Source organism: Colletotrichum abscissum, assembly GCF_030869225.1.
Source record: "Colletotrichum abscissum strain IMI 504890 chromosome Unknown Scaffold_9.1, whole genome shotgun sequence".
Taxonomy (NCBI): Eukaryota; Fungi; Ascomycota; class Sordariomycetes; order Glomerellales; family Glomerellaceae; genus Colletotrichum; species Colletotrichum abscissum.
Window position 1 is genome coordinate 1,342,343 of NW_026850536.1, and position 22,633 is coordinate 1,364,975.

The 22,633-nt window shown below is 54.5% G+C and overlaps 8 protein-coding genes across 8 annotated transcripts; 5 read left to right on the forward strand and 3 right to left on the reverse strand.

Annotated features, from left to right (window-relative positions):
• Positions 1-328: 328 nt before the first annotated feature.
• CABS01_04930 (TRAPP complex protein TRS85) lies at positions 329-2,647 on the forward strand (the record flags this gene model as incomplete). Its single annotated transcript, XM_060538300.1, has 1 exon — positions 329-2,647. The coding sequence occupies one exon, from the start codon at positions 329-331 to the stop codon at positions 2,645-2,647; it is 2,319 nt and encodes a 772-aa protein (XP_060389962.1).
• A 466-nt stretch (positions 2,648-3,113) lies between these two features.
• Positions 3,114-4,962, forward strand: CABS01_04931 (Snf7 family protein; the record flags this gene model as incomplete). Its single annotated transcript, XM_060538301.1, has 2 exons — positions 3,114-3,499; positions 3,582-4,962. The coding sequence occupies 2 exons, from the start codon at positions 3,114-3,116 to the stop codon at positions 4,960-4,962; spliced, it is 1,767 nt and encodes a 588-aa protein (XP_060389963.1).
• A 182-nt stretch (positions 4,963-5,144) lies between these two features.
• Positions 5,145-6,599, reverse strand: CABS01_04932 (DNA repair protein rad18; the record flags this gene model as incomplete). The annotated part of the gene is made up of 2 exons (XM_060538302.1): positions 5,145-6,001; positions 6,068-6,599. The coding sequence occupies 2 exons, from the start codon at positions 6,597-6,599 to the stop codon at positions 5,145-5,147; spliced, it is 1,389 nt and encodes a 462-aa protein (XP_060389964.1).
• Positions 6,600-7,152: 553 nt separating this feature from the next.
• On the forward strand, positions 7,153-8,719 carry CABS01_04933 (DNA polymerase subunit Cdc27; the record flags this gene model as incomplete). The annotated part of the gene is made up of 6 exons (XM_060538303.1): positions 7,153-7,206; positions 7,262-7,317; positions 7,376-7,581; positions 7,635-7,702; positions 7,754-8,492; positions 8,547-8,719. 6 exons carry the CDS (start codon positions 7,153-7,155, stop codon positions 8,717-8,719), a joined length of 1,296 nt encoding a protein of 431 aa, XP_060389965.1.
• Positions 8,720-9,355: 636 nt separating this feature from the next.
• On the forward strand, positions 9,356-11,219 carry CABS01_04934 (uncharacterized protein; the record flags this gene model as incomplete). The annotated part of the gene is made up of 5 exons (XM_060538304.1): positions 9,356-9,492; positions 9,569-10,776; positions 10,831-10,998; positions 11,052-11,066; positions 11,128-11,219. The coding sequence occupies 5 exons, from the start codon at positions 9,356-9,358 to the stop codon at positions 11,217-11,219; spliced, it is 1,620 nt and encodes a 539-aa protein (XP_060389966.1).
• A 2,392-nt stretch (positions 11,220-13,611) lies between these two features.
• CABS01_04935 (MCM2/3/5 family protein) lies at positions 13,612-16,591 on the reverse strand (the record flags this gene model as incomplete). Its single annotated transcript, XM_060538305.1, has 3 exons — positions 13,612-13,749; positions 13,806-16,258; positions 16,303-16,591. 3 exons carry the CDS (start codon positions 16,589-16,591, stop codon positions 13,612-13,614), a joined length of 2,880 nt encoding a protein of 959 aa, XP_060389967.1.
• Positions 16,592-17,159: 568 nt separating this feature from the next.
• On the reverse strand, positions 17,160-17,735 carry CABS01_04936 (ribonuclease H1/H2 small subunit; the record flags this gene model as incomplete). Its single annotated transcript, XM_060538306.1, has 3 exons — positions 17,160-17,201; positions 17,254-17,537; positions 17,597-17,735. The coding sequence occupies 3 exons, from the start codon at positions 17,733-17,735 to the stop codon at positions 17,160-17,162; spliced, it is 465 nt and encodes a 154-aa protein (XP_060389968.1).
• Positions 17,736-20,932: 3,197 nt separating this feature from the next.
• Positions 20,933-22,567, forward strand: CABS01_04937 (cyclopropane-fatty-acyl-phospholipid synthase; the record flags this gene model as incomplete). The annotated part of the gene is made up of 4 exons (XM_060538307.1): positions 20,933-21,340; positions 21,417-22,090; positions 22,144-22,399; positions 22,457-22,567. 4 exons carry the CDS (start codon positions 20,933-20,935, stop codon positions 22,565-22,567), a joined length of 1,449 nt encoding a protein of 482 aa, XP_060389969.1.
• Between the last annotated feature and the right edge of the window lie 66 nt (positions 22,568-22,633).

Genomic DNA, 22,633 nt, shown 5'->3' on the forward strand with positions numbered 1-22,633 from the left:
TAATTAGGCCAGCTGCAGCGTACAGTACAACTGTGGCATCGTCGCGGAGCCAGTCTTTGTACGCCATCTTTTTCTCTCCTGCTTCACACTTTCCATGTTTGCTGACCCCTTCTCAAAAGTTTTAGACTGCGCCGAACATTCGTTCATTTTTGCGATCCACCGCCGAGCCCCCTACTAATTACGACGCCCAAAGCCATCCGGCGGAGTTACGAATGCTCCAACATCACCGAACGTCCGATATATAAGCCACTGGCTTCTACTCATCTGACAAGATCAAGGCACAGGGTATCGGTCATTCCCGACTGATACGCCTCACGCAGCCTTGGTCATGCAGTCCCCGGACAATGAGGCCTCGCCAATCGAGTCGCTCCCCGCCATGCCCATGGCCGCCTCGACTGGAAGACCGCCCAAGAGGCAGTCTGTTCCCGAAGGCCACCCGCTGGCACAATCCGAGGTCACGTTACCATACCGAAGATCCAACCCCTCTGTCGCGCCGCTCTTCGCTTCCACTTTGACGCCTCCCGGATCACGCTCAGGGTCTCCCATGGGACGAGGCTCCCCGGCCCGAAGCACAATGTCCGGCTCTGTCTTTGGCGGACCAGCAGCTCGCTCGCTCATCGAGAATGCTTCCGACAGCCCCGGCGATCCGCGTAACTTGATCATGAAAGCCTATGTCCCCCATGTTGCGATTTACGCCTCGCCAGATACCGAGGAGCTCGCGACCGACAAGGGTTTCAAGAACGGATTGTGGGAGCTTCTGCGCCCTTTCGGAGAACAGGTGCAGGGCAAGGTCACCATCAGAGACAGCAACGGTGCGAGTAAATCATGGGAGGACTACTCGGTTCGGTTCACCAAGTTTGGAGACAACATCGAGCACCCTGGTTCGAACGCTTCGCAAGGCACGCAATCTGCGGCGACCAACGGACAAGCCGGATCTGTCTCAAAATCGAAGAGCCACTACGACGACGTTGAAGCGGTGGTGGACAGCCATCTGTCTTACGCTGAAGAGTCATTCCTCAACACCCCGCACCACGGATTGACGAGACAGGGCCTGGACGTGGAGGCTACTTCCCCATACTACTCATTATACCTGCGGAGACTCTTATCGGGCATACCCGTGTCACCTCACGAGACCTTTGCGCATCCAGTGGCCTGCGTGATTGCCATCAGCTCGCGGAGTCCATCACCGATAGAAGATCTGCGCAAACTTTACAATGACACGAGCACTGGGGAGAACAGACTGCCAGTGTGGGTAGACGGAGACTATCTTCGATACTACGTGTTGGTACACGATGAAGAGCGCGACGACGTCACCCGTTCACTGGCCTTATTCGACCAAATGAAGCGTCATCTCGGCCTACACTGCCATTTGCTGCGGTTGAGAAGCACGCAGAGCGCAGAGACCGATGACGATAGCATACCTCTGCCGCGGAGCGATTGGATGTCGGCAGCCGAAGAACTGAAGGACATCCGAAACAGCGAGGAACGAGAAGACTTTGAGGACCCGACAAGATACATCTTCGAGTCGGATGCCACGGCGATTCGCACCTTTGTGAGAGAGATGGTTACGCAGTCTATCATACCTACCATGGAGCGCCATGTGTCGCTGTGGAACGATCAAGTCGCATCTCGTAGAAGAGGAATTACGGGAAGGTTCATGAATCTGTCGCGGAAATGGGGAGGCTTCGGCAGTAGCTCAAGGAATTCCGTCGTGGGAGGTAGCGGGTCATCAAGCGCTTATGACGCGCTCGGATTCTACCGACCAGATGCTTCAGAAGCCATCATGCGAAAGCTAGCCGACTTCGCCTTCATGCTCCGGGACTGGAAACTAGCGCACTCAACATATGATCTCCTAAGGTCCGACTTTAGCGACGCAAAGGCCTGGAAGTACCACGCGGCAGCCAACGAGATGGCCGCCGCCAGTCTCCTTATCATGCCGCAAAATCTGCCTTCCAAATCCCGCGCCGAAACGATCGACCAGATGTTGGAAGCCGCCTTCTACTCTTACTACACACGTTGCAGCTCCCCTTTTGGGGCACTGAGATCATTGACGCTCGGAATCGAGCTTCTGCGGCTTAGGGGCGGCAGTAGCGTTGACGACGCTGTGAGATGGGGCATCCGCCTCCTCGACTCCAAGATCCTCGGCCCCGTCGGCGATGCTCTCATGAAGGAGCGACTCGCCGTCTGCTACGCCTCAAAACCGGGCGTCGGCTCAGGCTCGTGGGGCCACCGGAAGAGAAAGTCGGCCATGTGGTGTATCCTCGGCGGCGAGGCATGGGATCTGCAACAGAAGTACATACAGTCCCAGCGGTGTCTCAATGAAGCCTCGCGGATCTACTCGGAGCTTCCGCACGAAAATGGCGTCTCCAAATTCAGCCTTGCCAACGAATTCGTGGCTGGCCTACAGCATCAGCTCGATGAGAAGCTCGATGTGGACGATGGAAATGGAGGCGACGAGTCCCCATCACAAGACGTGGAGGAAGTCCTCGTTGAAGAGAGTGAGACTATGGATTTCAGGTCAAGAAGAACTAGCATGATGGGTCGTGGAGGAGCACCTGTCGCAAGCCTTGAGACTGCGCCGTTGCATGACGTTGTGTCACCCGTCAAAGAGAAGGGTGACGGATCGGTGCAAGACGAGTTTGGCTAACACGACTTGGATCGGTTGGAGTGGCGGAGGTGCAGCGATGGGCGAAAGAAGTGATTAGTAGATGCGTTTACGAAGCGGATTAATAGCATTTACAACCACTGTCGCTGCCTCTTTTCAGTATTGTTGTCCTTGCACTGTGATTGTTCATTTCTTTGGTCAGGACGAATTATAGTAGAATGCAGACAAAGTAAGGCATGCAGCCAGAAGCCATGCCTGCTCCTTCTTCGTTTGATACCCCAAATTCTCATTTAATCCAAGGTATCCGTCTTGAAGCCATCGTTCCTCCCTCTTTGCATTAACTGCCTTGCTCGTAGTTAGACCTGGTGCCCAAGTTTTGTGTAAATGTCGTTTGGTGGCATCTTCTACGCCAAGGTAGTGGTCAGTACGTACCTGCGCTAATCCCCTGCTCGAGGTCAGGCACCTGGACACACTTGTCAGTTGTCACTGGGGACCCTTGGACCCAGCAATGATCTCACCGGCAACCGATAGGAGAAAGACTGCTGAGCCCACGCCGATAAGGCAGCTTCCCCCACTGTCCCGCCAAACCAATTGCTTCTCTCCTACTTCGTTTGAGCTCGATGGGGAGTTTCTAGGCCTTGCGGAGCACGACAGTCCTATTTTGAACCTATTCCTGATTGCCTTTTCTTTTGCTCGTTCGAAGTTTACTTTCTCCCCCTCGTCACTGGGACCTTTTGAGGAGATCCCCCCTCCAGCCGACCCGAGGTCGAAACGCAGCTACATTCGACATTCGACACAACCTATTGTGAAGTCTCTCGACAGACCCCGACGTCACTCGGCCAATATGGGAGAGCTCGCCGACTTTCTCGTCGAAAGAGACCAAAACTTTCGCAAGTTCGTGTTTCTCTCACTCGCTCACTCATATCATCCCCCAAGCTCCGAGTCCAGCCGTATACTAATGCCTTTGCCTGCGCAGGGCCCGTTTGCCAGCTCTCTACTCCGACTTCCGCCCCCAACGAACCCTGAACCCAGATGGCTTCCAGGCCAACGTCAGCGCCTGGCGCCAAGCCCTCGCTCGCGCAGCGTGGGAAGGCCGCATCGCCTCGCAGCTCTCGGCGCCGAACCTGTTGGTAGTCAACGTCGACGAGCAGCTCGTGCGGTCCCTCGAGAGTAAACAGTTTGGCCGTCCGCTCGCGCTCGGCACCGTCGTCAGGGAGGCCGTCGCCGACAAGGACCTGTACCCGCTCGACGAGTTCACAAAGGCCAAGGAGAGCATCTATGCGGGTAAGACGTGGGCGCAGGTGCCGTGGAGCGTGGTCTCGTGGGCGGCGGGACAGCTGTTTGCAGGCAAGTCTACCTCGGGCGAGGACAGGGTTCCGCAGGGGCGGTTTGTGGTGTTGAGGAATGTCGAGGCGACGGCGAAGAGCCTTGCGGAGAGGGTTACCTCTGCGGATTCAAGGTTCGACAGGACGTATACGAAGACGCATTTCCAAAAGACATTTGCGGATGCGCTGGTGCAGGATCGGAGGTTATCCGAGACGGACGTGGATATCTTGCTGGTCTTCCTCTCACGGGACAAGGGGATCGTGGTCTACGACGGGAAGGTTGTCAGGATAAAGGGATCGAGCACGGACGAGGACGAGACGACGATAACCGAGGAAGACGCGGCCGTCTCGTCGCTAAAGGAACTCATCGCCGACATGAAGCAGCAGACGGCCCTCCTCACATCCCGCGTGGACGAGCTCGCGGCAACAGCCAAGGAAGCCGTCGTCAAAAAGAACAAGGTTGCCGCGCTGGCGGCGCTCAAGTCGAAAAAAATGACCGAAGCGTCGCTCGAGAAGCGCTTCGCGACGCTGAACCAGCTCGAGGACGTGGCGGCGAGGATACAAGAGGCGCGGGACAACGTCCAGCTCGTCAGCGTCATGGAGGCGAGCGCGGGCGCGCTCAAGGGGCTCAACGAGAAGGTCGGCGGCGCGGACCGGGTCGGGGACGTGGTGGACCGGTTGCGGGAGCAGATGGGCGAGGTGGACGAGGTGGGCAAGATCATCTCCGAGGCTGGTGCTGCGCCTGTGGTGGATGAGTTCGAGGTGGATGAGGAGCTTGAGGCTATGGAGCGCGAGGAGAGGGAGAAGGTTGAGGCGGCGGAGCGGAAGGAGAGGGAGGCGAGGGAGGAGAGGGAGGCTGAGGAGACGAGGAGGAGGCTTGAGGCCGAGATGGCGGATTTGAAGACGCCTGTTGCGGAGCCTGTTGAGAGGCAGGACGCCAAGTCGCCGACGGGGGAGACGGCGGAGAGTTTGGAGAGGATGGGGCTCGAGGAGAGGGAGAGAGAGCGGGAGAAGCCGATGCCTGCGCAGTGAAAGGGATGGCTGGCATCATATCACGTCGGGGTCTCATCACGCATTTGTATTCATGAACCATAGGGTTCAGATCACGGCGTTTCTTTGCTGGGTTTTGTATTGAAGCAAAGTCTGTATATCTCACAGTCGGCAGGGTATAGTAACGAAGAAAGCGCTATGTCATGCAATTACCACGCTGAATGTCACCGCGCCTCCTGACCGCTGGGTATCTGAGGCTCTGAAAAGCCGTCCTGTAGGTAATACGTCGATGCTGGGACCTGCGGTTTGAGTGCCGGATTGTCGACCTGCATCATGGATCCCGGGGGAGCTTCGTCTACGCCGCCTTCTCTGGAGGTATCTCTTGGTTGCTCTGTCAGATCAATCACCGCCGCGTCACTCCTCTCTGAATCCAGCTTGGGAGCACCAGTCTCTGCTGAGGCAGCTCCGCCATCTTCTGACTTTGGAGTAGCTGTCTCCTTTTCCTCTTCTTCCTCGCTCTTCGGCTTGGCCTGCGCTCTGGACTTGCGCGCATTTGCGATTAGATCCTTGAACGAGGTATCATGCTTTGCCGCCCAGGCCACGCCGTCAAATTCTTTGTCCTTGACCGCGACGCCCGGCTTCACAAACATGGCTGCCTTGGAACCCTGCGTGCGCTCCCACACGTCGAGGTCATGCAGCAGCTCCGTCCTCCGCTTCGGTCGCGCCGAGTCGCAGTTCGCGTTCCACAGCGTCACCCATTCTTTATGTCTCTTTTCTAGTTGGACGCGCCCGCCTGTGACGGAGAGACCGAGATCCGACATCTTTTTGCGCAGGGCGACGTCTTTGAGCATGGAGTAGGCGAGGGCGGGGAGGCGTTCGGGGGCCGGATGCGATCTGCTGGGGCCGGCGCCGCGGGCGGGTGTGTTTGGTGTCGGGGTACGGCTTGCGCTTGTGCGGGCTTGGGCTGTATGTTGTCGTGGGGGTGGTTTTGAGCCGTCGCAGGTGTCGAGGTGGCGGAAGACTTGGGCTTCCTTCATGCGGGTGCTACATATGGGGCATGGGACCAGACCATCCTCGGGAGCTGGGACCGATATGTGTTAGAAGGGTGGTCAAGTGAAGCGCTTGGTAAAGAAGGGCATTGTCTTACCGAAATCTGCGTCCTCTGACTCGTTGTCCTCCTGTACTTCCTCCATCTCGTCAACCTCATCGACCTCATGTACGGGCGCGGCGGCTGCCTGTCCAGATCTAGTCCTGCTGAGCCTCGCCGAACTCCTAAGGCGCTTGGTCTCTGGCTGCTGGTCGCCGCTTTCCTCAGCCATCCTCCTCTTGGCCACACTGCCGCTGGGTTCTCGCTGGTCGTTCTGGCCCGCCGTCCTAGCAAAGTGTAGCGTATCCTTCCTGGCCTTGACAAACGAGTCGACAACCTCCTCGAGAGACCAATTACTCCTCAGCTTCAACTCTTGGTCCGAAGCCCGACAGAGAGGGCACTTGCCGTCGTTGGACAAGGCGCGACGGATGCAGAGGGAGCAAAAGGTATGGCAGCATGATGTGACCATTGGTGTCTTGAAGAAGTCCTTACAGACCTGGCATCGTAAGGAGGCTTCGACTGCTGAGAGAGCGGGGAGGGGTGTAGAGAGCCAATCTGTTGAGTCTGGGACGTCCTCGAATTTGTCTGCCATTATGGGCGACTGGACTGGGGGATTCGTGACAGAAGTCAAGCGTGAGTAAGTATATGTATGTATATTCGTCGGCGATCGGTACTCTCGAGGCACAAGTCGCTTGGAAAAGACTTTGGGTGTCTGAGCTGACGATTTGAGTAAAGACCTCGGGCAATAGTAACAAGGATGTCCAGAGGCAAAGGCTTCAGAGAGCTTTTGGAGAGGATGGGAAAGTCGCGTCGAGTGGCGCGCTCATTGGGAAAGTGTCAGGGATTTGAAGACCGGGAGGTGTAGAATTAGTGGATAACGTCACCAATCGCACTCTCCTGAATGGCCCCAGCAGGGGGGTGTGCGCAGAAAATCAATTAAGAAGAAATAGTGGGGTCGCGTCTTTGTCTTTGGCCCGACGCGTCTTCTCAGAGCAGGTAGGTCCCTCACCACCTTGTACCTTCTTCACAGGGAATCATCGTGACAACTCCCTGCAAAAGGTGTCGCCTTGTTCTTTGACGAGCTCCAGTCACTTCACATTGGGCCACTTCAAGTCTTATCGGGAGAACAATCAGACAACTTTACCATGGAGGAATACAAAAAGTATCTGGCTGACCAGATCCTGAGTGAGGAGAAAATTGTAAGCTACGACATTCCCATGATGGCCGTCAAACTGGTGCTCACAAATATCCCAGGTCACATATCGAAGCCTCAGCCGGGCACTCAAGGTTCATGTTAACACAGCAAAAGGGTCAGTTCAAGGAGCTTCATTCCACTGACTAGTGCAACAGCTGCTGACCTTTTGATAGAATGCTCTATGACTTCCACCGGTCACAGAATGGGATGCGCCCTGGCACAATCCATGCAACCTACCTGATCTATGGAACCCAACCAGCACAACAAAAGGTCCAAGATGATGGCGATATTGAAATGGCCAGCTCTCCCCCTGATGTCGAAACTCCTGAAGATGTTGTCACCCACTCCATGTCTCTTGTCCCTGGCGACCTCCTAAAGGGTAATTAGAAGCTTCTTATTCCACTGTTTTCTCACATTACTGACCTTTCTTAGACACTCTGGCCACTTACGAAGAGGTGACCTCATTCCATATCTACAGTTTGGCGAGGCATCCTACCAGAGTAAGCCTTTATTCTCCTCCGTCTAGTGACAACCATTGACCAGTGCCCCAGGACTTGCAACTTTTAGCAGACGTTCATCAACAAATCAAGGAGCAGTCGACGAATGAGAGTGCATCCATGGCAGAGACATACGGTACCATCACCAATCCCAATGTCCGCAAACGCACCCGCCAAGGAAGAGGACCAGTACCTACACCTGCTGCTCCAGCACCGGCGGCCAAGCCTATCAAGAAGGAGGTAGCACCTCCCGCAGTCAAGCCCGCAGCCCTTGACTCCAAGGCAGAAGTACCTGTCAAGAAAGAGACCAAGACGCAAACCACAGAGACACCCACGTCCACGGCGGCAACGAAGAAGGGCGCGGCGCCACCAGCATTAAAGAAGAGTGGCTCGTCTGGCATTTCGGGCATGTTTGCCAAAGCCGCAGCCAAGGCTGCAAGCAAGCCGAAAGAGGCCCCGAAACCGGCACCCGTCGAGACGCCCGCACTATCTGATGATGGCGAGGATGACGATGAAGACATTCCCGCCGCAAAAGCCCCTGCCAATTCTGGAAGAAAGTCGCGAAAGGACCGCGAGGCTGAGCTGAAATTGATGATGGAAGAGAGCGAGGAAGAGGAAGAGCCCGAAGAGAAGGAGGAGGACGAGCCGATGGATGAGCCATTGGAGGAGGCTCCCGAGCCAGAAGCGAAACCTGAACCAGCGGAAGTCGTTTCTAGCACAGGCGACGGCCGTCGGCGTGGTAAGCGGAGAGTCATGAAGAAGAAGCAGATTATGGACGATCAGGGCTACCTTGGTAAGTTTGGCAATACTCCCTTGAGTTTTCTCAAAGCTAACAACAGTCTACTAGTCACTATCCAGGAACCTGCTTGGGAAGAGTTCTCAGAAGACGAGGCACCCCCGCCTCCCGCAAAGGTGGCCAAGACTTCATCTGCGCCAAGTTCTGGAAGCCAAGCTGCGAAGCCGAAGAAGCCTGCTCCAAAGGGACAGGGCAACATCATGTCCTTCTTTGGCAAGAAATGAATGCCGGGGAAAGATTTTGGGGGCCCATGTCAAGAGGCTTGATGGAGACTTGGCATGAAAGAAAAAGGAGAGAAACGTTGTCTACAAGATAAGCTCTAGAGTTCCACAGTAAAGCAAGCTGTCACATGCAGATATCCGCGATTTGTCCAACGATTTTGTTACCAATGGATCTCTTATTGGCTGTAACTGCGGGCAATTACTGCCTCTAGATCACAGAGGTTGAAATAGCACTGGCGTGACTAGGAGAAACAGCGCCGGCCCGGGAGCGGCACGGACGCCGGAGGTCGCCCCGCGTCACCCCGCAGTGGGCCTGAGTCGTCAAGATGCGACGCTAAAATACGCAACCCCGGTCAGAGCTCCTGCAAGGGACCACAGTGACGCTGCGGCATCCCCCAAAAAACGCAGCGGACACCTGGCTGGCAGGGAGCTCCTCGTCCTATTTTCCGCGTCAACCCAACGTCGCACATTGCTTCGTAACACGATCGCTTTTTTGTTTCTGTTGCTGGACCCTGCCACGATCTCTCTGCACTGCGAAGGGTTTCCTCGGCGATTGATACCCATGCGGACATAGACTCAAATTTTGTTCTCTTTTCCCTCCCGTGCCTTTACCTGCCAGGCAACATTGCTCTCGCAGCCATGTCCTTACGCACAGTATTTGACCTGCTGCTACCCCTGGGTCTGCTGGTCGGCCAGACCTACGCGGCGCAAGAACCTCTGACTGGCGAGGATCGCGAAGCATGTCCAAACTATGCGCAGTATTCCACATACCCCCAGTGAGTTTGCGACTCTGGCCTTGGCCGTTCCTCTTAAGGCCACGAATAAATGCTAAGACTATGTGTGTGTCGCTAGTAAGCCCCTGAGCGAAGGCCCCCTTGGCCTGCCCTACCAACGACCCGATCCACGATGCCGTACTTTCCACTCCGATGCCATTGAGCAGGTCATCAAGGACGTCACATCCAGAATGAAGGACCCCGACCTGGCCAGACTATTCGAGAACGCGTTCCCTTCCACGACAGACACCACTGTCAAGTTCCATACGGATGGGACTGATACCAGATTCGTCGATCTCAAGGGCCGCAGCCTGCGCGACGAGGGCAAATGGGAGGGGCCGCAGTCCTTCATCATTACGGGCGACATCATTGCCGAGTGGCTGCGCGACAGCACGAACCAGCTCTCACCCTACCAGGCGCTGGCCAAGAAAGATCCCGCCATCTTCAAGCTGATCCTGGGCGCCATCAACACGCAGGCCGAGTACGTCATCGAGTCGCCGTACTGCAACGCCTTCCAGCCCCCTCCGATCGCGAACCTGCAGCCGAGCCACAACGGACAGGACGACACGGTGCACCCCATCTACGAGCCCTCGTTTGTGTTCGAGTGCAAGTACGAGCTGGATTCGCTGGCGCATTTCCTCGCGCTGGGCAACGACTTTTACGAGCACACCGAGTCCAAGGACTTCATGACGGGCAGGTGGTTCATGGCTCTCGAGACGGTGCTCAACGTACTCGAGGAGCAGTCCCGCTCCACGTTCGACCCGGAGACGGGCCGCTTCCAGAAGAACGAGTACACCTTCCAGCGCAAGACGGACGCGGGCACCGAGACGCTGAACCTCAAGGGCGTCGGTAACCCGCTGAACAACGGCACGGGTCTCGTGAGGTCTGCTTTCCGGCCCAGCGATGACGCCACGATCCTCGGCTTTTTTATTCCGGCGAACGCCATGATGGCCGTGGAGCTGAAGCGCACGTCCATATTCCTCAAGGCGGCCGGCAAGGACGTCCTCGCGCAGACGGTGGACAAGTGGAGCCAGACAATCGCTGACGGCGTGTGGAATAATGGTGTGGTCAAGCACGCCAAGTACGGAGACGTCTTTGCGTACGAGGTTGACGGGTACGGTTCGTCCATTCTCATGGATGATGCGAATTACCCGTCGCTGCTGGCGCTTCCTCTCATGGGGTTCTTGCCTGCGGATGATCAGACGTACAAGAACACCAGGAAGATGCTTTTGGAGAAGACTGGCAACCCTTACTACCTCGAGGGTGCTGCCTTCCATGGAATCGGAGGTGAGTCTTTTGTCTTTGATACGTCGGAGTGTGTTGAAACTGACGGTGTTCCAGGACCCCATATTGGGCTCTCCAACGCCTGGCCAATGAGTCTTTTGATCCAGGCGCAGACATCCGAGAATGACCAGGAAATTACCGAGTGTCTTGACTTTGTCCTGAACTCTGCTAAGCTCGGTTTGGTTCACGAGAGTGTTGATGTCGGACGTATTTCTGCTTATACTCGTAAGTCTCGTCGAGCCCGCTTCACCAACTATCATGCTAATCACATAATACAGGAAGCTGGTTCGCATGTAAGACACTAAAATACCTGGTTTTGACGACATTGTGAGCTGTGATGCTGACTTTTGATAGGGGCCAACGGCGTCTTTGCCGAGACGATTCTCGACCTGGCTAAGAGGAAGCCTCACTTGATCTTTACTGACGCGAAGCCGTATACCATCTAAATGTGGCATTGACTTTTAGGTATGGCGAGTTGGGTATATAGACGCGACGGTTAATCAGTTGGTCATGACATGACACGACATGACATGACGTGGGAGGTGGTGACTGGCATCTATGCTGCATCAATAGAGTTATATCCCTTTTCTAAAGATAATTGCCAGATGATTGAAGACCCGAAGAACAAAGTAGCTGCAGAAAAGCAAGAGAAAAAACAACAAGACCAAGAGTCGGTTTCAACCCTTCTTACTCCAGCGAAGCTAAGCTTGGCCAAATAATGAGGTCTATTCTTGGCTCTCGTCTTTCCAGCAATGTTTAGTTTTTGAGCTGATGAGTATTCTGGACGGGATTGGGGACTCTGTCCTACCCAGCCTGCACATTGTATATATATTCCCAGGAGGTTCGTCGCGTGACGGACATGAATAAGACCAATTTAAACATATATATCTGATGCTTCTATTAAAAATGTCAGCCTCGCCCAAATCAGCTGACATGACAGTTTAATCATTCTTGAGATAAGACTTCTGAACCAAAAGCGAAACCCGTGTATATCCTTCTTGCCGGCCATCATCTCTGTCATCAGTCCAAACCGCATTGCATTATGCTCCTAATGCCTCTCGTCCACCCTCCCGCCTCCCGGCGATATAGAAGAGAGGTCTATAGCTAGGAGCGGTAAATTCTCCTCCAAGCTTATCGCTTGCGGGGGCCATATGAGCTCATTTGGCTCAGAAGAATCCTATTCGCGATATCTGTCGCAACTATGAGGTTTCAACACTGGAATACGGTAGGTGGAGAGTGTCCTACTTAGTTCCTGCTGAAAACATCAATCCTATCTTCTTCCCCTCGTCGCCTATCGGAAATACGCTACGGATAAGCTGAGGAGGAGGGGGGGGGGGGGGGGGGGGAAGGAGGGGAAGGGGGGGAATATTTTCAAAAATTAGTGGCCAAATTTTCAATTACCCTTGTTTTCAAAAAAATTCTTCAACCTCGCCAGGGATTTTGAGGCCCAGAAAAAAGCGAAGGGAGGGGGGGGGTGGGGGGGGGGGGGGGGGGGGGGGGGGGCACAGCTAGGGATAGGAGGATATACTTCCAGAGTATAGTCGTCAACTTCTCATATACCCTTGTTTTCAAGCAAGTCCTTGAACTGCGCCAGGGATTTTGAGGCCTCAGATGACTGCAAGGCAAGGCGTTGCGAAGGTGGGAGCCGGGTCAAAAAAATATATTCGTCTTCAGTGTGACGATCGTTTCTTGCCCCGGAATCGCTGCACTGGCAACTTCGGATCTGCATCTGCTGTTGGGTAGCTTTCGAGGTCGTAAGTGCCCACGTACCCGTGTTGCACGTCCCGACCGTCGGCTCTGCGGATATCCAGTATAAAAGAGTATTTGACAGTGAAATTAATGGACTGGCCCAGAAACGTGTTTGGTCTTGTCCTTTTCAATTGCTCGCTGGGAAGCTGGTTGTATCCGTACTTCGTGCTGGGGTGACCGTTTTTCCATGCCTGGTCATCAACCTGCTTCGTTTCAATAATTTATCAACACCATCTCTAAGACGGTGGCTCTTTCCATCGAAGCTCATCGTCGTCAGAGTATACGTTGGAATATACGCCGTCGACAGCCAAAGCTGGCGAGCGAGGGGCGTTGGTTCGGATATATGCTTTTGCACCATTGGTTCTATCTTGCTCTTACTCGCCCGAACTTCGTCGTCGTCAAAACACACCCAGAGTGGATTCCGTGTTTAAAGTAATAAGTGACCCAACAGTGCTCGCTCGTGGAAGAGGAAAGGGACTCGTCTCCCAGCCGGTGGATGGAGAATGGCGCTTCCAAGAACGTAACCTTGGACATGGGGAGCTTCTTATACTTTGAAGATTCAGCAGCATGTGCTGATACTCCTGGTATACAGAAGTGTCTCTATGAACGGACTCTGAAATACTCCACAGCTTATCGGCACTCAAGTTGACGATGCGCCAAATTGATCTTAGCACACAAAACCAATGTTCCAAATACAGAGTGTGCCGTTCTCAGATGCTTGGGTTCAATAACAATATATCATTGTGGATGGTCCGCGTGTCATTGATCTGATCGACAATACGGATGTTGTCCGAACCTAGTGTCACACATATGAAGGTTTAGAGGTAGATGAGCATTGGACGACCATGAAGACCTCGTGATATTCGAAAGTTTCTTTCTGCATCTATGTCCATCATCGACGAGCAAGGCCTACCTTACGTGGCCGAACGCCCCAACTCCCAAGCTTGACAAAACGAACCAAGCTCGACAACATTATCCCCTCCAAGGCTTCACATGAAAAAGGTCCAACATGTCGCAGACAATACTCTCAGCTTTTTGTTTTCTTTCTCATCAGAATCATTCACGGGCCCAGTCTACGCCGCCCTCGACTCAAAACTCCTCAACAGCGCAGTTGGGATGCAACACATATACGATAGTCGCCGGCTCCACAGGGCCAGAAGAAGTGCCTTCGGCAGGTGCGTCGTCGTCTGCCAAGCCTTGGCCGCGGACAGCCATGAGAATGTTTTCCTGCAAGTTTGAGTTAGTTTTGATTCCCTGTACGTATACTCGGGGACACCACATACCTTGACCATCCTCTTGAGAACCTTCTTCGCCAATGCCTTCTCAGAATCGTGCTCCTCGACGCTATTGAGCTCATCCTCCTTCTGCTCCAAGTACCACTCAACGAGCGCCTCGCCCTCGACGCCCTCGCCGTTCTCGGCCTCGGCTTCGTTGACATGCTCGACAATCAAGTTGACCATGCTCGAGTACTTCTCAAACGTGATGGTCTGCTTGACTCTGGCCGGTGCTGGCGTGCCCTCGGGTCTGTCGACGGCCATTTCATCATCGGCCGGCTGACCAGCCGCTTCAGATGCCGCGCGGAGGAGAGCCGCACCTTGCTCGGGTGCCTCCTCGTCATCAACTTCCACATCGTCATGCTCAACAGAGATGATACTCTGCCTGAGTAGATCGAAGGCCTGGGCAACCATGTCGGGAGTAATTACACTCTCGCAGCTGCCCTTGGCGATGGCCTCGGATAAGCGAATCATACTCTCCAGCTGACGAACAGTGATACGGTACGAGTTCTTGCCAATGCCGCCTTGCGCGTCATCAGCGCGGAGCTCCTTGTACTTCTCAACGAGGAATTCCTTGGCCTCGGGAGAGAACTCGGGGCGGAAAGCGCGAGCGAAACGAATGAAACGCTGGATGGTCTCGGTGCTGTACTCGGGCTCGATGGCTTCATCGCGAAGCTGGTGGATTCCGACAATGTGCTCGGCAAGATGTCGGTCAATGGTCTCGTTACACTCATCAAGGACGACGAAGAAGAGATCAAAACGAGACATGATGGGAGCGCTCATGTTGATGTTGGCGCGAAGGGTCGTCTTCCTGTTGTATCGACCGCCAACAGGGTTAGCGGCGGCGAGGATAGAGGTGCGGGCGTTGAGGGTGGCCTGGATACCAGCCTTGGCGATAGAAATTGTCTGCTGCTCCATGGCTTCGTGGATGGCAACTTGGTCGGCGATGTCCATCTTGTCGAACTCGTCAATGGCGCAAATACCGTTGTCTGCCAACATCAGAGCACCAGCCTCAATCGTGAAGTCTCCAGTCTCTTCATCCTTGACCACAGCGGCTGTCAAACCAGCAGCGGAAGAAGCCTTACCACTGGTGTAGACCGCGCGGGGTGCAAAGCCACAAACGTATTTGAGGAACTGAGACTTGGATGTGGAAGGGTCACCGACAATGCAAATGTTGATGTCACCTCTCAGCTCCATGCCCTCGGCGGTGGTCTTGTGCACACCAGACAAAAGCTGAAGCAGGATACCCTTCTTGATCGTGTTATGGCCGTATACAGTAGGCGCTATGGAAGCAACCAGCCGATCGAGAAGGTTCTTCTCGCTTACGAGCTGACGCAGCTCTTCAATCTCGGCAGGGTTCCAGCCAGCGACGATCGCAGCTTGAATGTCGTCCACTGATTCCGAGGTGTCGTTGCCGTTGTTTTGTGTCAGGGAGCTGATAACATCTGCAACCTGCCCGCTCGCGGTCTGGCCCAGATTTGAGGTGTCGGGAGTGACCATACACGCCAGGAAGGCCATGCGGTAGGTCAGATCGCGAACACCCAGCGCCTTGAGACCAGTGACTCCAGAACCGCCCGCATCAGTACCGGCAGCACGGTTGTCGTCGCGAATGGTGCTTGGCCTCAAGCCGGGCAGGCCCATTTGGCTGACATCCGGCACGACGATGAGCGCACCGGTGAAGATGCACTTCTCTCCTGCCTTGGCCCGATCCACAATCTCTCCGCGCAAGATGACGTCCATTGTTCTCGGCATGCTTCCCGTGGGAATCTCTGAGCTGTTTTCTTGGATTCGCACCTTCTGCCAGTCGACAAACGTGCTGTGACGGATATCGAGCTGCCAGGCTTGACGGTTCTGGCAAGTCATGTTGGGGCACTGGGTGGGTTCGGTGTATCTGAAAGTCTGCTCGACGTTGGGAACGACCGTTCTGCAAGCCTCGCAAACAAATGTGCCGAGTGAAAGCTCAGGGCGGACTTCTGACGTTCGCGTCACCGTGCCGGAGATGGAGAGCAGCTGGCCAATGTTGGTCGACCTAAGACTGCGCACTCTTGAGATGAGGGGCATGTTGTAGAAGGCGATGGTGAAGAGCTTGTCTGTCTGCTGGTTGGCCGTCTTTTCACCCATATCCGTCTGGCTCGCAGAACCAAGTTGGCTTGCGGTTGAGTTGGTCGGGTTGCTTGAGGATGTCGGCTGCCTGTGTTCGCGGAAGTACTGCGGCTCATACTTGGCGATCATGTTGTGTAGCGCGGCCGTGAGGAAAGGAAGGAATCGGTAGTAACCGCGCATGATACCATCGCCCAGCTCTCCATTGGTAAATGTGGTCAGGTGCTTGAAGTCGACGTAGAATGTTGAGAGCTGATATGTCCTCATGCCGTGGATCTGGGCGACATAGTACTTGCCTGTCGTGGCAGCGCTGGATGTTGGCGGGGCAGAAGAGCTCGGCTCTTCTACGAACCTACAAAGCCCTGTGGTTAGAACAATTGCCTAATAGAGCCAAGACAAAATGGACCATCAACTTGCGTTTCGATGAAGGTCTCAAAGTGGTCCTGGACCATGAGACCAATCCTGTCCTCCACGCGGGGAATGTTTGCAGCATCTGGTATTCTTGATCCGCGGGGGACTTGGTCATCGGCGAAGCCCTCGGCCTCATCGTCACTTTGGGCGCCCATGCTCTCGGAGGGCGGCGCCCGTGGTCTGCCGCCGACGGATGAGGATGGCATAAAGGAGCGCTTAGGGGTAGCAGCCGAACGGGACGGGGCGTCCGACATTAGGAGGCCGGCGTCGCTGGAGGGAGCCATGATTAATGTCGTATCTGTTGCGACTGTAAAGTGTTGTCGTTTGGGGAGTCGCAAGTCGACAATGGGTTGATAGTGCGCAAGCGGTGGTTGCTAGGCAGAGATGCGGGATGTTGTTTTTTGGTGGAGGTGGGATTTTGGGTGGTGGGATGCGATGGAGCCTTTTTCGCATTGGGGAGGCGGAGACTTGCTCACTCAGGGGTCTTAATTGATTTCGACGCGTGAGGGGCAGCAGTCGCGTCGCATCGCGTTGCTGTCGCGACGGCTTTAATTGACTGCATTTTGCGCTAGTCTCTTTTTGGACGCTAGCCATTATGCCGCCAATTCTTTGCAAATGCGATCGATGCCTTTCGCAGCGTCCCGTGAAGGACTTGAAGTGTTGCCATTGATCGTGAAGAGGGCTTACCACTGTGGTCAACTGTTGAAAGAATATTGCTTATATGATGTTGCTGTTGTATTGAAATGGTCCGTAACGCCTAAACTATGCCATTGCTTCATTGCTCAGTATTCTTCGGGGAGAATGCTGCTGAGAAAGACTCCAAGCCGTAACGAATGTTCCCTTGTCGACTTTTCACGCACCAGTCTTGGTCTCCTCTGGTGAGTATGAGTGTATCTGTGTCAAATGTCAGTTATGAATGCAAGATGCAGACTGGAGATTTACATACCGACTCAGCCACACCAAGCCATTCTTCTATACTCCTCACGTACGGATCAGAGGCCGCCTCTGCACTCGCCTCGTGGCCCCAAATAACCATCTCGTCAAACTCTGCCTTGGTTTCCATGGTACCCAGCTCGACTAGGTCGCCCTCAACCTCCTCGCCCTCTCCTTCGAGCTGCTGTGTCTCGACCTTTGCACTCCTCTCCATCACTACGCCTCGGTATTGTTCTGGCAACTTGACTGTCGTGCCATGGAGCTTTCTGCCGCGGAAGTACGCTACTGTCTTGCCATCTGAAAGTCCAGATGTCAGCTTCAAGGATTGTCGTTCCTGTTGATGGAAAAAAACGTACCTTCTGACTTGGAAGGGTTCCAAAATGTGTTGGAATCGCCGACGGGACCATCGTGATGAATACGACAAGGCAGCAGGTTGACTGTGGCCTTGATCTTTGTAGAGTCATTTGACTGAATGGACAGGATAGCTTTCGACATGGTGGGCTGTATTGTATGTTGGGAGATCGGGAATCGCTTCTGGTCGTGGAGGGGTCAATGGTCTTCTATTCAGTACCTTCAGGTACTTTAACTTCAGGTACTTCGTACTCGACTTGACCCGACGCGTCTGTCCTAAAGGCCCAGACGCGAATTTGGATAATCGATAAGATGTTGCGATAAGATGTTGCGATAAACTCGTCTTTATCGATAAGATTAATTGTCTTGGCTCCCGCCGTGCACGGTCTCCCACCCTTTTCCCCCGACTCCACGAGCCTCTACGTACTGCGTAGTCGTGTCCCTTCAGTCCTTCCTGCTATTTCAACCATCAAGCCATTCATCATCAGGGGTTGCGGCTGATGCGCTGCTCAATGCTCACTCATCTTATAGAGCTCACTTGGCGACAGGTGGCAGCGAGAGACAGGTGTGAGAAATTGCAGTAGCTCGTACAAACTGACAAGCAAAGCTCGTGCTGGTGAGAGACATGCATTGCAACACTACCCAGCCCTTTTGATGATTCCAAGACAATCGCAAGGAACTCGCCCAATCCTCGTGGACCTCCCAACCCCCCCGTGTGTCCTCACACATGTCCAGTCAGACAGACCGCCGGGATCAGACATGCATCAATGTACTGGTATGCTACGGGACGACCTTAGGGACGACTCTAAGACGGGCGGGTTAGGTGTCCTGCGACAAGTACGTGGCAGCTCTAATACAACCGGACGCCTAAAGTTGAGACACAGTGGGAATCCAGTCCCCCAGCTCCCCCTGTCCCCTTCTCCGACCCCCTCCGGCATCAGGAATTGTCCATCTTTGTCCGTATCTCCTCCGAAAAGTCCGCCCTCCAGATCGTGAACCCGCCCGGGAAAGCCCACGAATATGAATTCTGCGGTTGACGGTTGTCGGCAACCAATTAGCGGCGGTGGGGGGTGGGAAAGTCTTGATGTCATTGATATCAAAACACCCTGGTCGATTTCCTGAGAATTTCCAGTAAAAGCTCCGCAAGAGCTGCAAAGTAACAAAGGGACCCCTGGGCCTTTGCTCAACCGGGGAACGCCCGAATCGGACACCCTGCGCTCTTGATTCGCTTGTACCTACTTTACAGTTGCGCAGGATTTCAATTACACAATAAGCTGCGGAAAGCCTTGCTCATCGAAAGTTCCAACGCTGGATCGGATCGGACGTGCCCTAGTGAGAAGTACGGGTAATTCGAAAGAACCGTAAAAGTCGTTGACGGTTGGATTAGTGTGTGAACTCAAGGCTCGAGATATGTATGGATTAATAATGCGCATCCGCCTACCCTGACTTACCTTAGTCACGAGGTGTTCGGAGTCGGTGACTGTCGATCGTGAGAAACAACGTTCTGGCACACCGTACCCAGCTGACACAGGAAATGAAATGGGTGGGAAGGAAATGCTGTCAAGCCTTGCTCCCGGGGAACGCTCCTCTTCCCACCCCACGCAGTAGGATGCAGGGACCTGGCCTGAGTCTACCATTCTACGTCTGACTATACGAATGCTTCCATCTTGGTATCATCCTTCGAGGAACGAGCATCTATGTACATCATCCTGCACAGAGGTTCTTCCTTTACAAGCAAAGAGGAACTCTCTCATATCCTCACAGGGCCACCGCAATTGGGGATGATTACTCTATACCATCTCGTCCGATGAAGAGCTACCTGAGTCGTTCAACCTCACGCTAAACTGTTTGTTTCGTTCGCCCGGACCTTGCCAGCCGGGACAAATTCCGGACGGCCTTCTCGAAACCTGCAGCTCGTGCTTCTTTTGTTCCCAGTGGTTCCTTTGGTTCCCCCCAGGGCCCAACCCAACTTATCCCAAGCAGCGAGACTAGAACAGTTCGAGGCTGAACGTGGCCGGACGGTCCGGTAGCGCACTGGCCTTTTGAGAGACAAGGTGGTAGGTGGTAATACCTTACAAAGTAGGTAAAGACAAGGTGTTAGTGAGGTAGTTTCTTCAACCATTTTTACAAGCCTGTGTTGACGAATGAGCTTGTCGGGTACACCACTCCGATCATAGCTCGCACGCATTGCCATGCGTTCCCCCAACTTACCATGCGTTCGGCTCGCCGTGCCTCCGTAGGAAGCTGACATCATCCCTTGGTTTACACTAACAGCCCTGGCCCTAAGAAATTTTGTTGGGGAGGAGGAGGAGGAGGAGGAGGAGGAGCTCGTTGTCAGCAGCCAGCCGCTATCAAGAATTGTCTTGCAGTCAGTTAAATGCATCAATGATCCCAAGAAGTTGGTTTGGCAGAGAGCCATTGCACAATATCGGGACCAAAGTTGAGCTCAGAACCCAGAGGCTATTCAAGTTCACCCTCCACGGTAGGCAAGGCAACGAACAGGAACCCTAGATGCCGAAGAGATCGTCAACCTCCCCCCTCCCCCCTTTGGCGATGTTCGATTTCCTCAATGAAACAAGCGATGGCCAAGGCCTCTGCCCCTCCCGAGTGATTCCCGTCTGAGCTACCCTTGCCGCACCCACTCTTCCCAAGTTCCCACCCATGCTCATCCTGGCAAAGCCTGGGTTGGACCCTCCCATGCGTCCCCATTTTTTGACCCTCGGGCTTGCGACGGTACCGATGGACGAGACAAGAATTGGAAGCATGCGCTCTCTCTTCCTCCACCTCCTTCGCTGCATCCATGTGCCGTTGCCGGTTCCCCTTCAAGACAACACACTACCTTACCCACCGGCAAGCTAACTCGCACACACAAGCCTTTAGAAGTTTAGCCTTGCCTTGACATGCTTGGAGTGACATTGGTCTCCTTCGGGGGGGTTGCCTCTTGCAATAAAATGATACCCGTCCCGCCCCCCTTGCTGGAGGTCTCAGATGTGAACATGTCCCTCTCTGCTCGTTTCCTGTTAACTTTGGCATTCCACCCCTCCTCCCATACATCCCATCAAGCTTGCTTGCCCCCCTCCATCTTCTCTCGAGAGTAGTGAGAGAGAGAGCTGTATGCAGCATCCCAGTGACCTACCTACCTTGAGAGCTTCGGTTTTAGGTTCCCCGGCGGCTTGCTCAACTCAATTGACCTTTGGTTGAACTGCGCCAGTCCAGTCCTGTACCTTACACCAAAAGCCATTGGGCTTCTCACGGGGTCTCGTACATAGAAACACCGTAAACAGGATCTCCGCGACTACTACTTTAGTGTATCTACAGACAGTCCTTCTACGCGCGCAGCCATGCCCAAGCTCCCCTCGCTGGTCCCAGCGGCCGTCGCCAAACCCCTCTACCGCGGCACCGAGCTCGTGAGAGGCGCCGTCGGCAGCCTGACCTGGGGACCGGCCCTATCGGTAGCCAAGCCCGCCATCCTCTCCGTCTTTTCAAAGATTGAGCGCGGCACCCTCCTGCTCGTCGACGAGCCCGCCGAGCTCCGGAGGGTATTCGGCCAAAAACTAGGCGCAAAGTACAACGAGAACCTCACCAACGGCGACCACGTGCCGCGCCGCGCCGATGCCGTGCCCCGCGTGGAGCTGGTCGTCAAGAGCGATGCGTTCTGGATGCGCCTGTTCTTGTTCGCTGACATGGGGTTCGCCGAGTCGTATATGCTGGGGGAGATTGAGTGCAAGGACTTGACTGCCTTCTTCCAGGTCAGTACACTCGCAAACTGGGGCGGGCGTTATGGTCGTGTAGGGGTGGTGTGGCTAACTTGACACGGCGTCACAGCTCTTCATCGTCAACCGCGAAGAAATGGGCAACGGAACAACCTGGATATCGAGCTTGTCCACCGCCGTCTCGAGCCTGGCGCGAACCACAAACACCTTGTCCAACGCCCTCCTCAACATCTCGGCGCACTATGACATCAGCAACGACATGTTCGCCGCCTTCCTGTCGCCGGACATGACATACTCGTGCCCCATCTGGAAACCGCAAAGCAGCGCCGACGACCCCAACGAGCCGGAAGAGACGCTGGAGCAGGCGCAAATGACCAAGCTGCACCGCTTCATCGACGGCGCGCGCATCAAGCCGTCGGACCACGTGCTGGAGATTGGCACCGGCTGGGGTTCCTTTGCGATCGAGGCGGTGAAGAAGACGGGCTGCCGCGTGACGAGCTTGACGCTCTCCAAGGAGCAAAAGGCGCTCGCGGAGGAGCGCATCGAGGCCGCGGGGTTCTCTGACCGTATCGACGTCAGGCTTACGGATTACCGAGAGCTAGAGACGCCGGGCAGGCCGTTTGACAAGATTGTGTCCATTGAGATGCTGGAGGCCGTTGGTCAGGAGTTCCTGGCGACGTATTTTGCGCAAATGGACAGGTTGCTGAAGAAGGATGGGGGTATCGCCGTCTTCCAGTGCATTACGATGCCGGAAGGTCGCCATGAGGCGTACTCCAAGGGCGAAGAGTAAGTCGCAAAGCAGAACCCATGAAATAGGGTCGCGTGCTGACAGACTGCAGTTTCATCAACCACTACATCTTCCCGGGAGGTTACCTCCCATCGATCACTCAGCTGTTGAACCACATCAGCAAGGAGTCCAAGGGCACTCTCATTGTCGAAAAGGTGGAGAACATTGGTGGCCACTACTCAAAAACCCTGAGGCTGTGGAAGGAGGAGTTCCTCCGCAACTTTGATTCCAAGATCCGTCCGGCGTTGAAACGTGAGCATGATGACATGACTGAAGAAGAAATAGATGTATTTAGAAGGAAGTGGGAGGTAAGACACGTACCATCATCCCTCTTGTGGTATTTCTAAGCTAATCTGGCCATGCAGTACTACTTCACATACTGCGAAGCCGGGTTCCGAACAAAGACGCTTGGCGACGCGATAATAACCGTTGGGCGCGAGGGTGCTCTGGAGTTGATGGAAGGCATTCCGCTATGAAGAAAGTGGACATAATTGTTGGAGGAGACAAGACCGTGTCGTAATTTTGAAGACACGGATGCATGA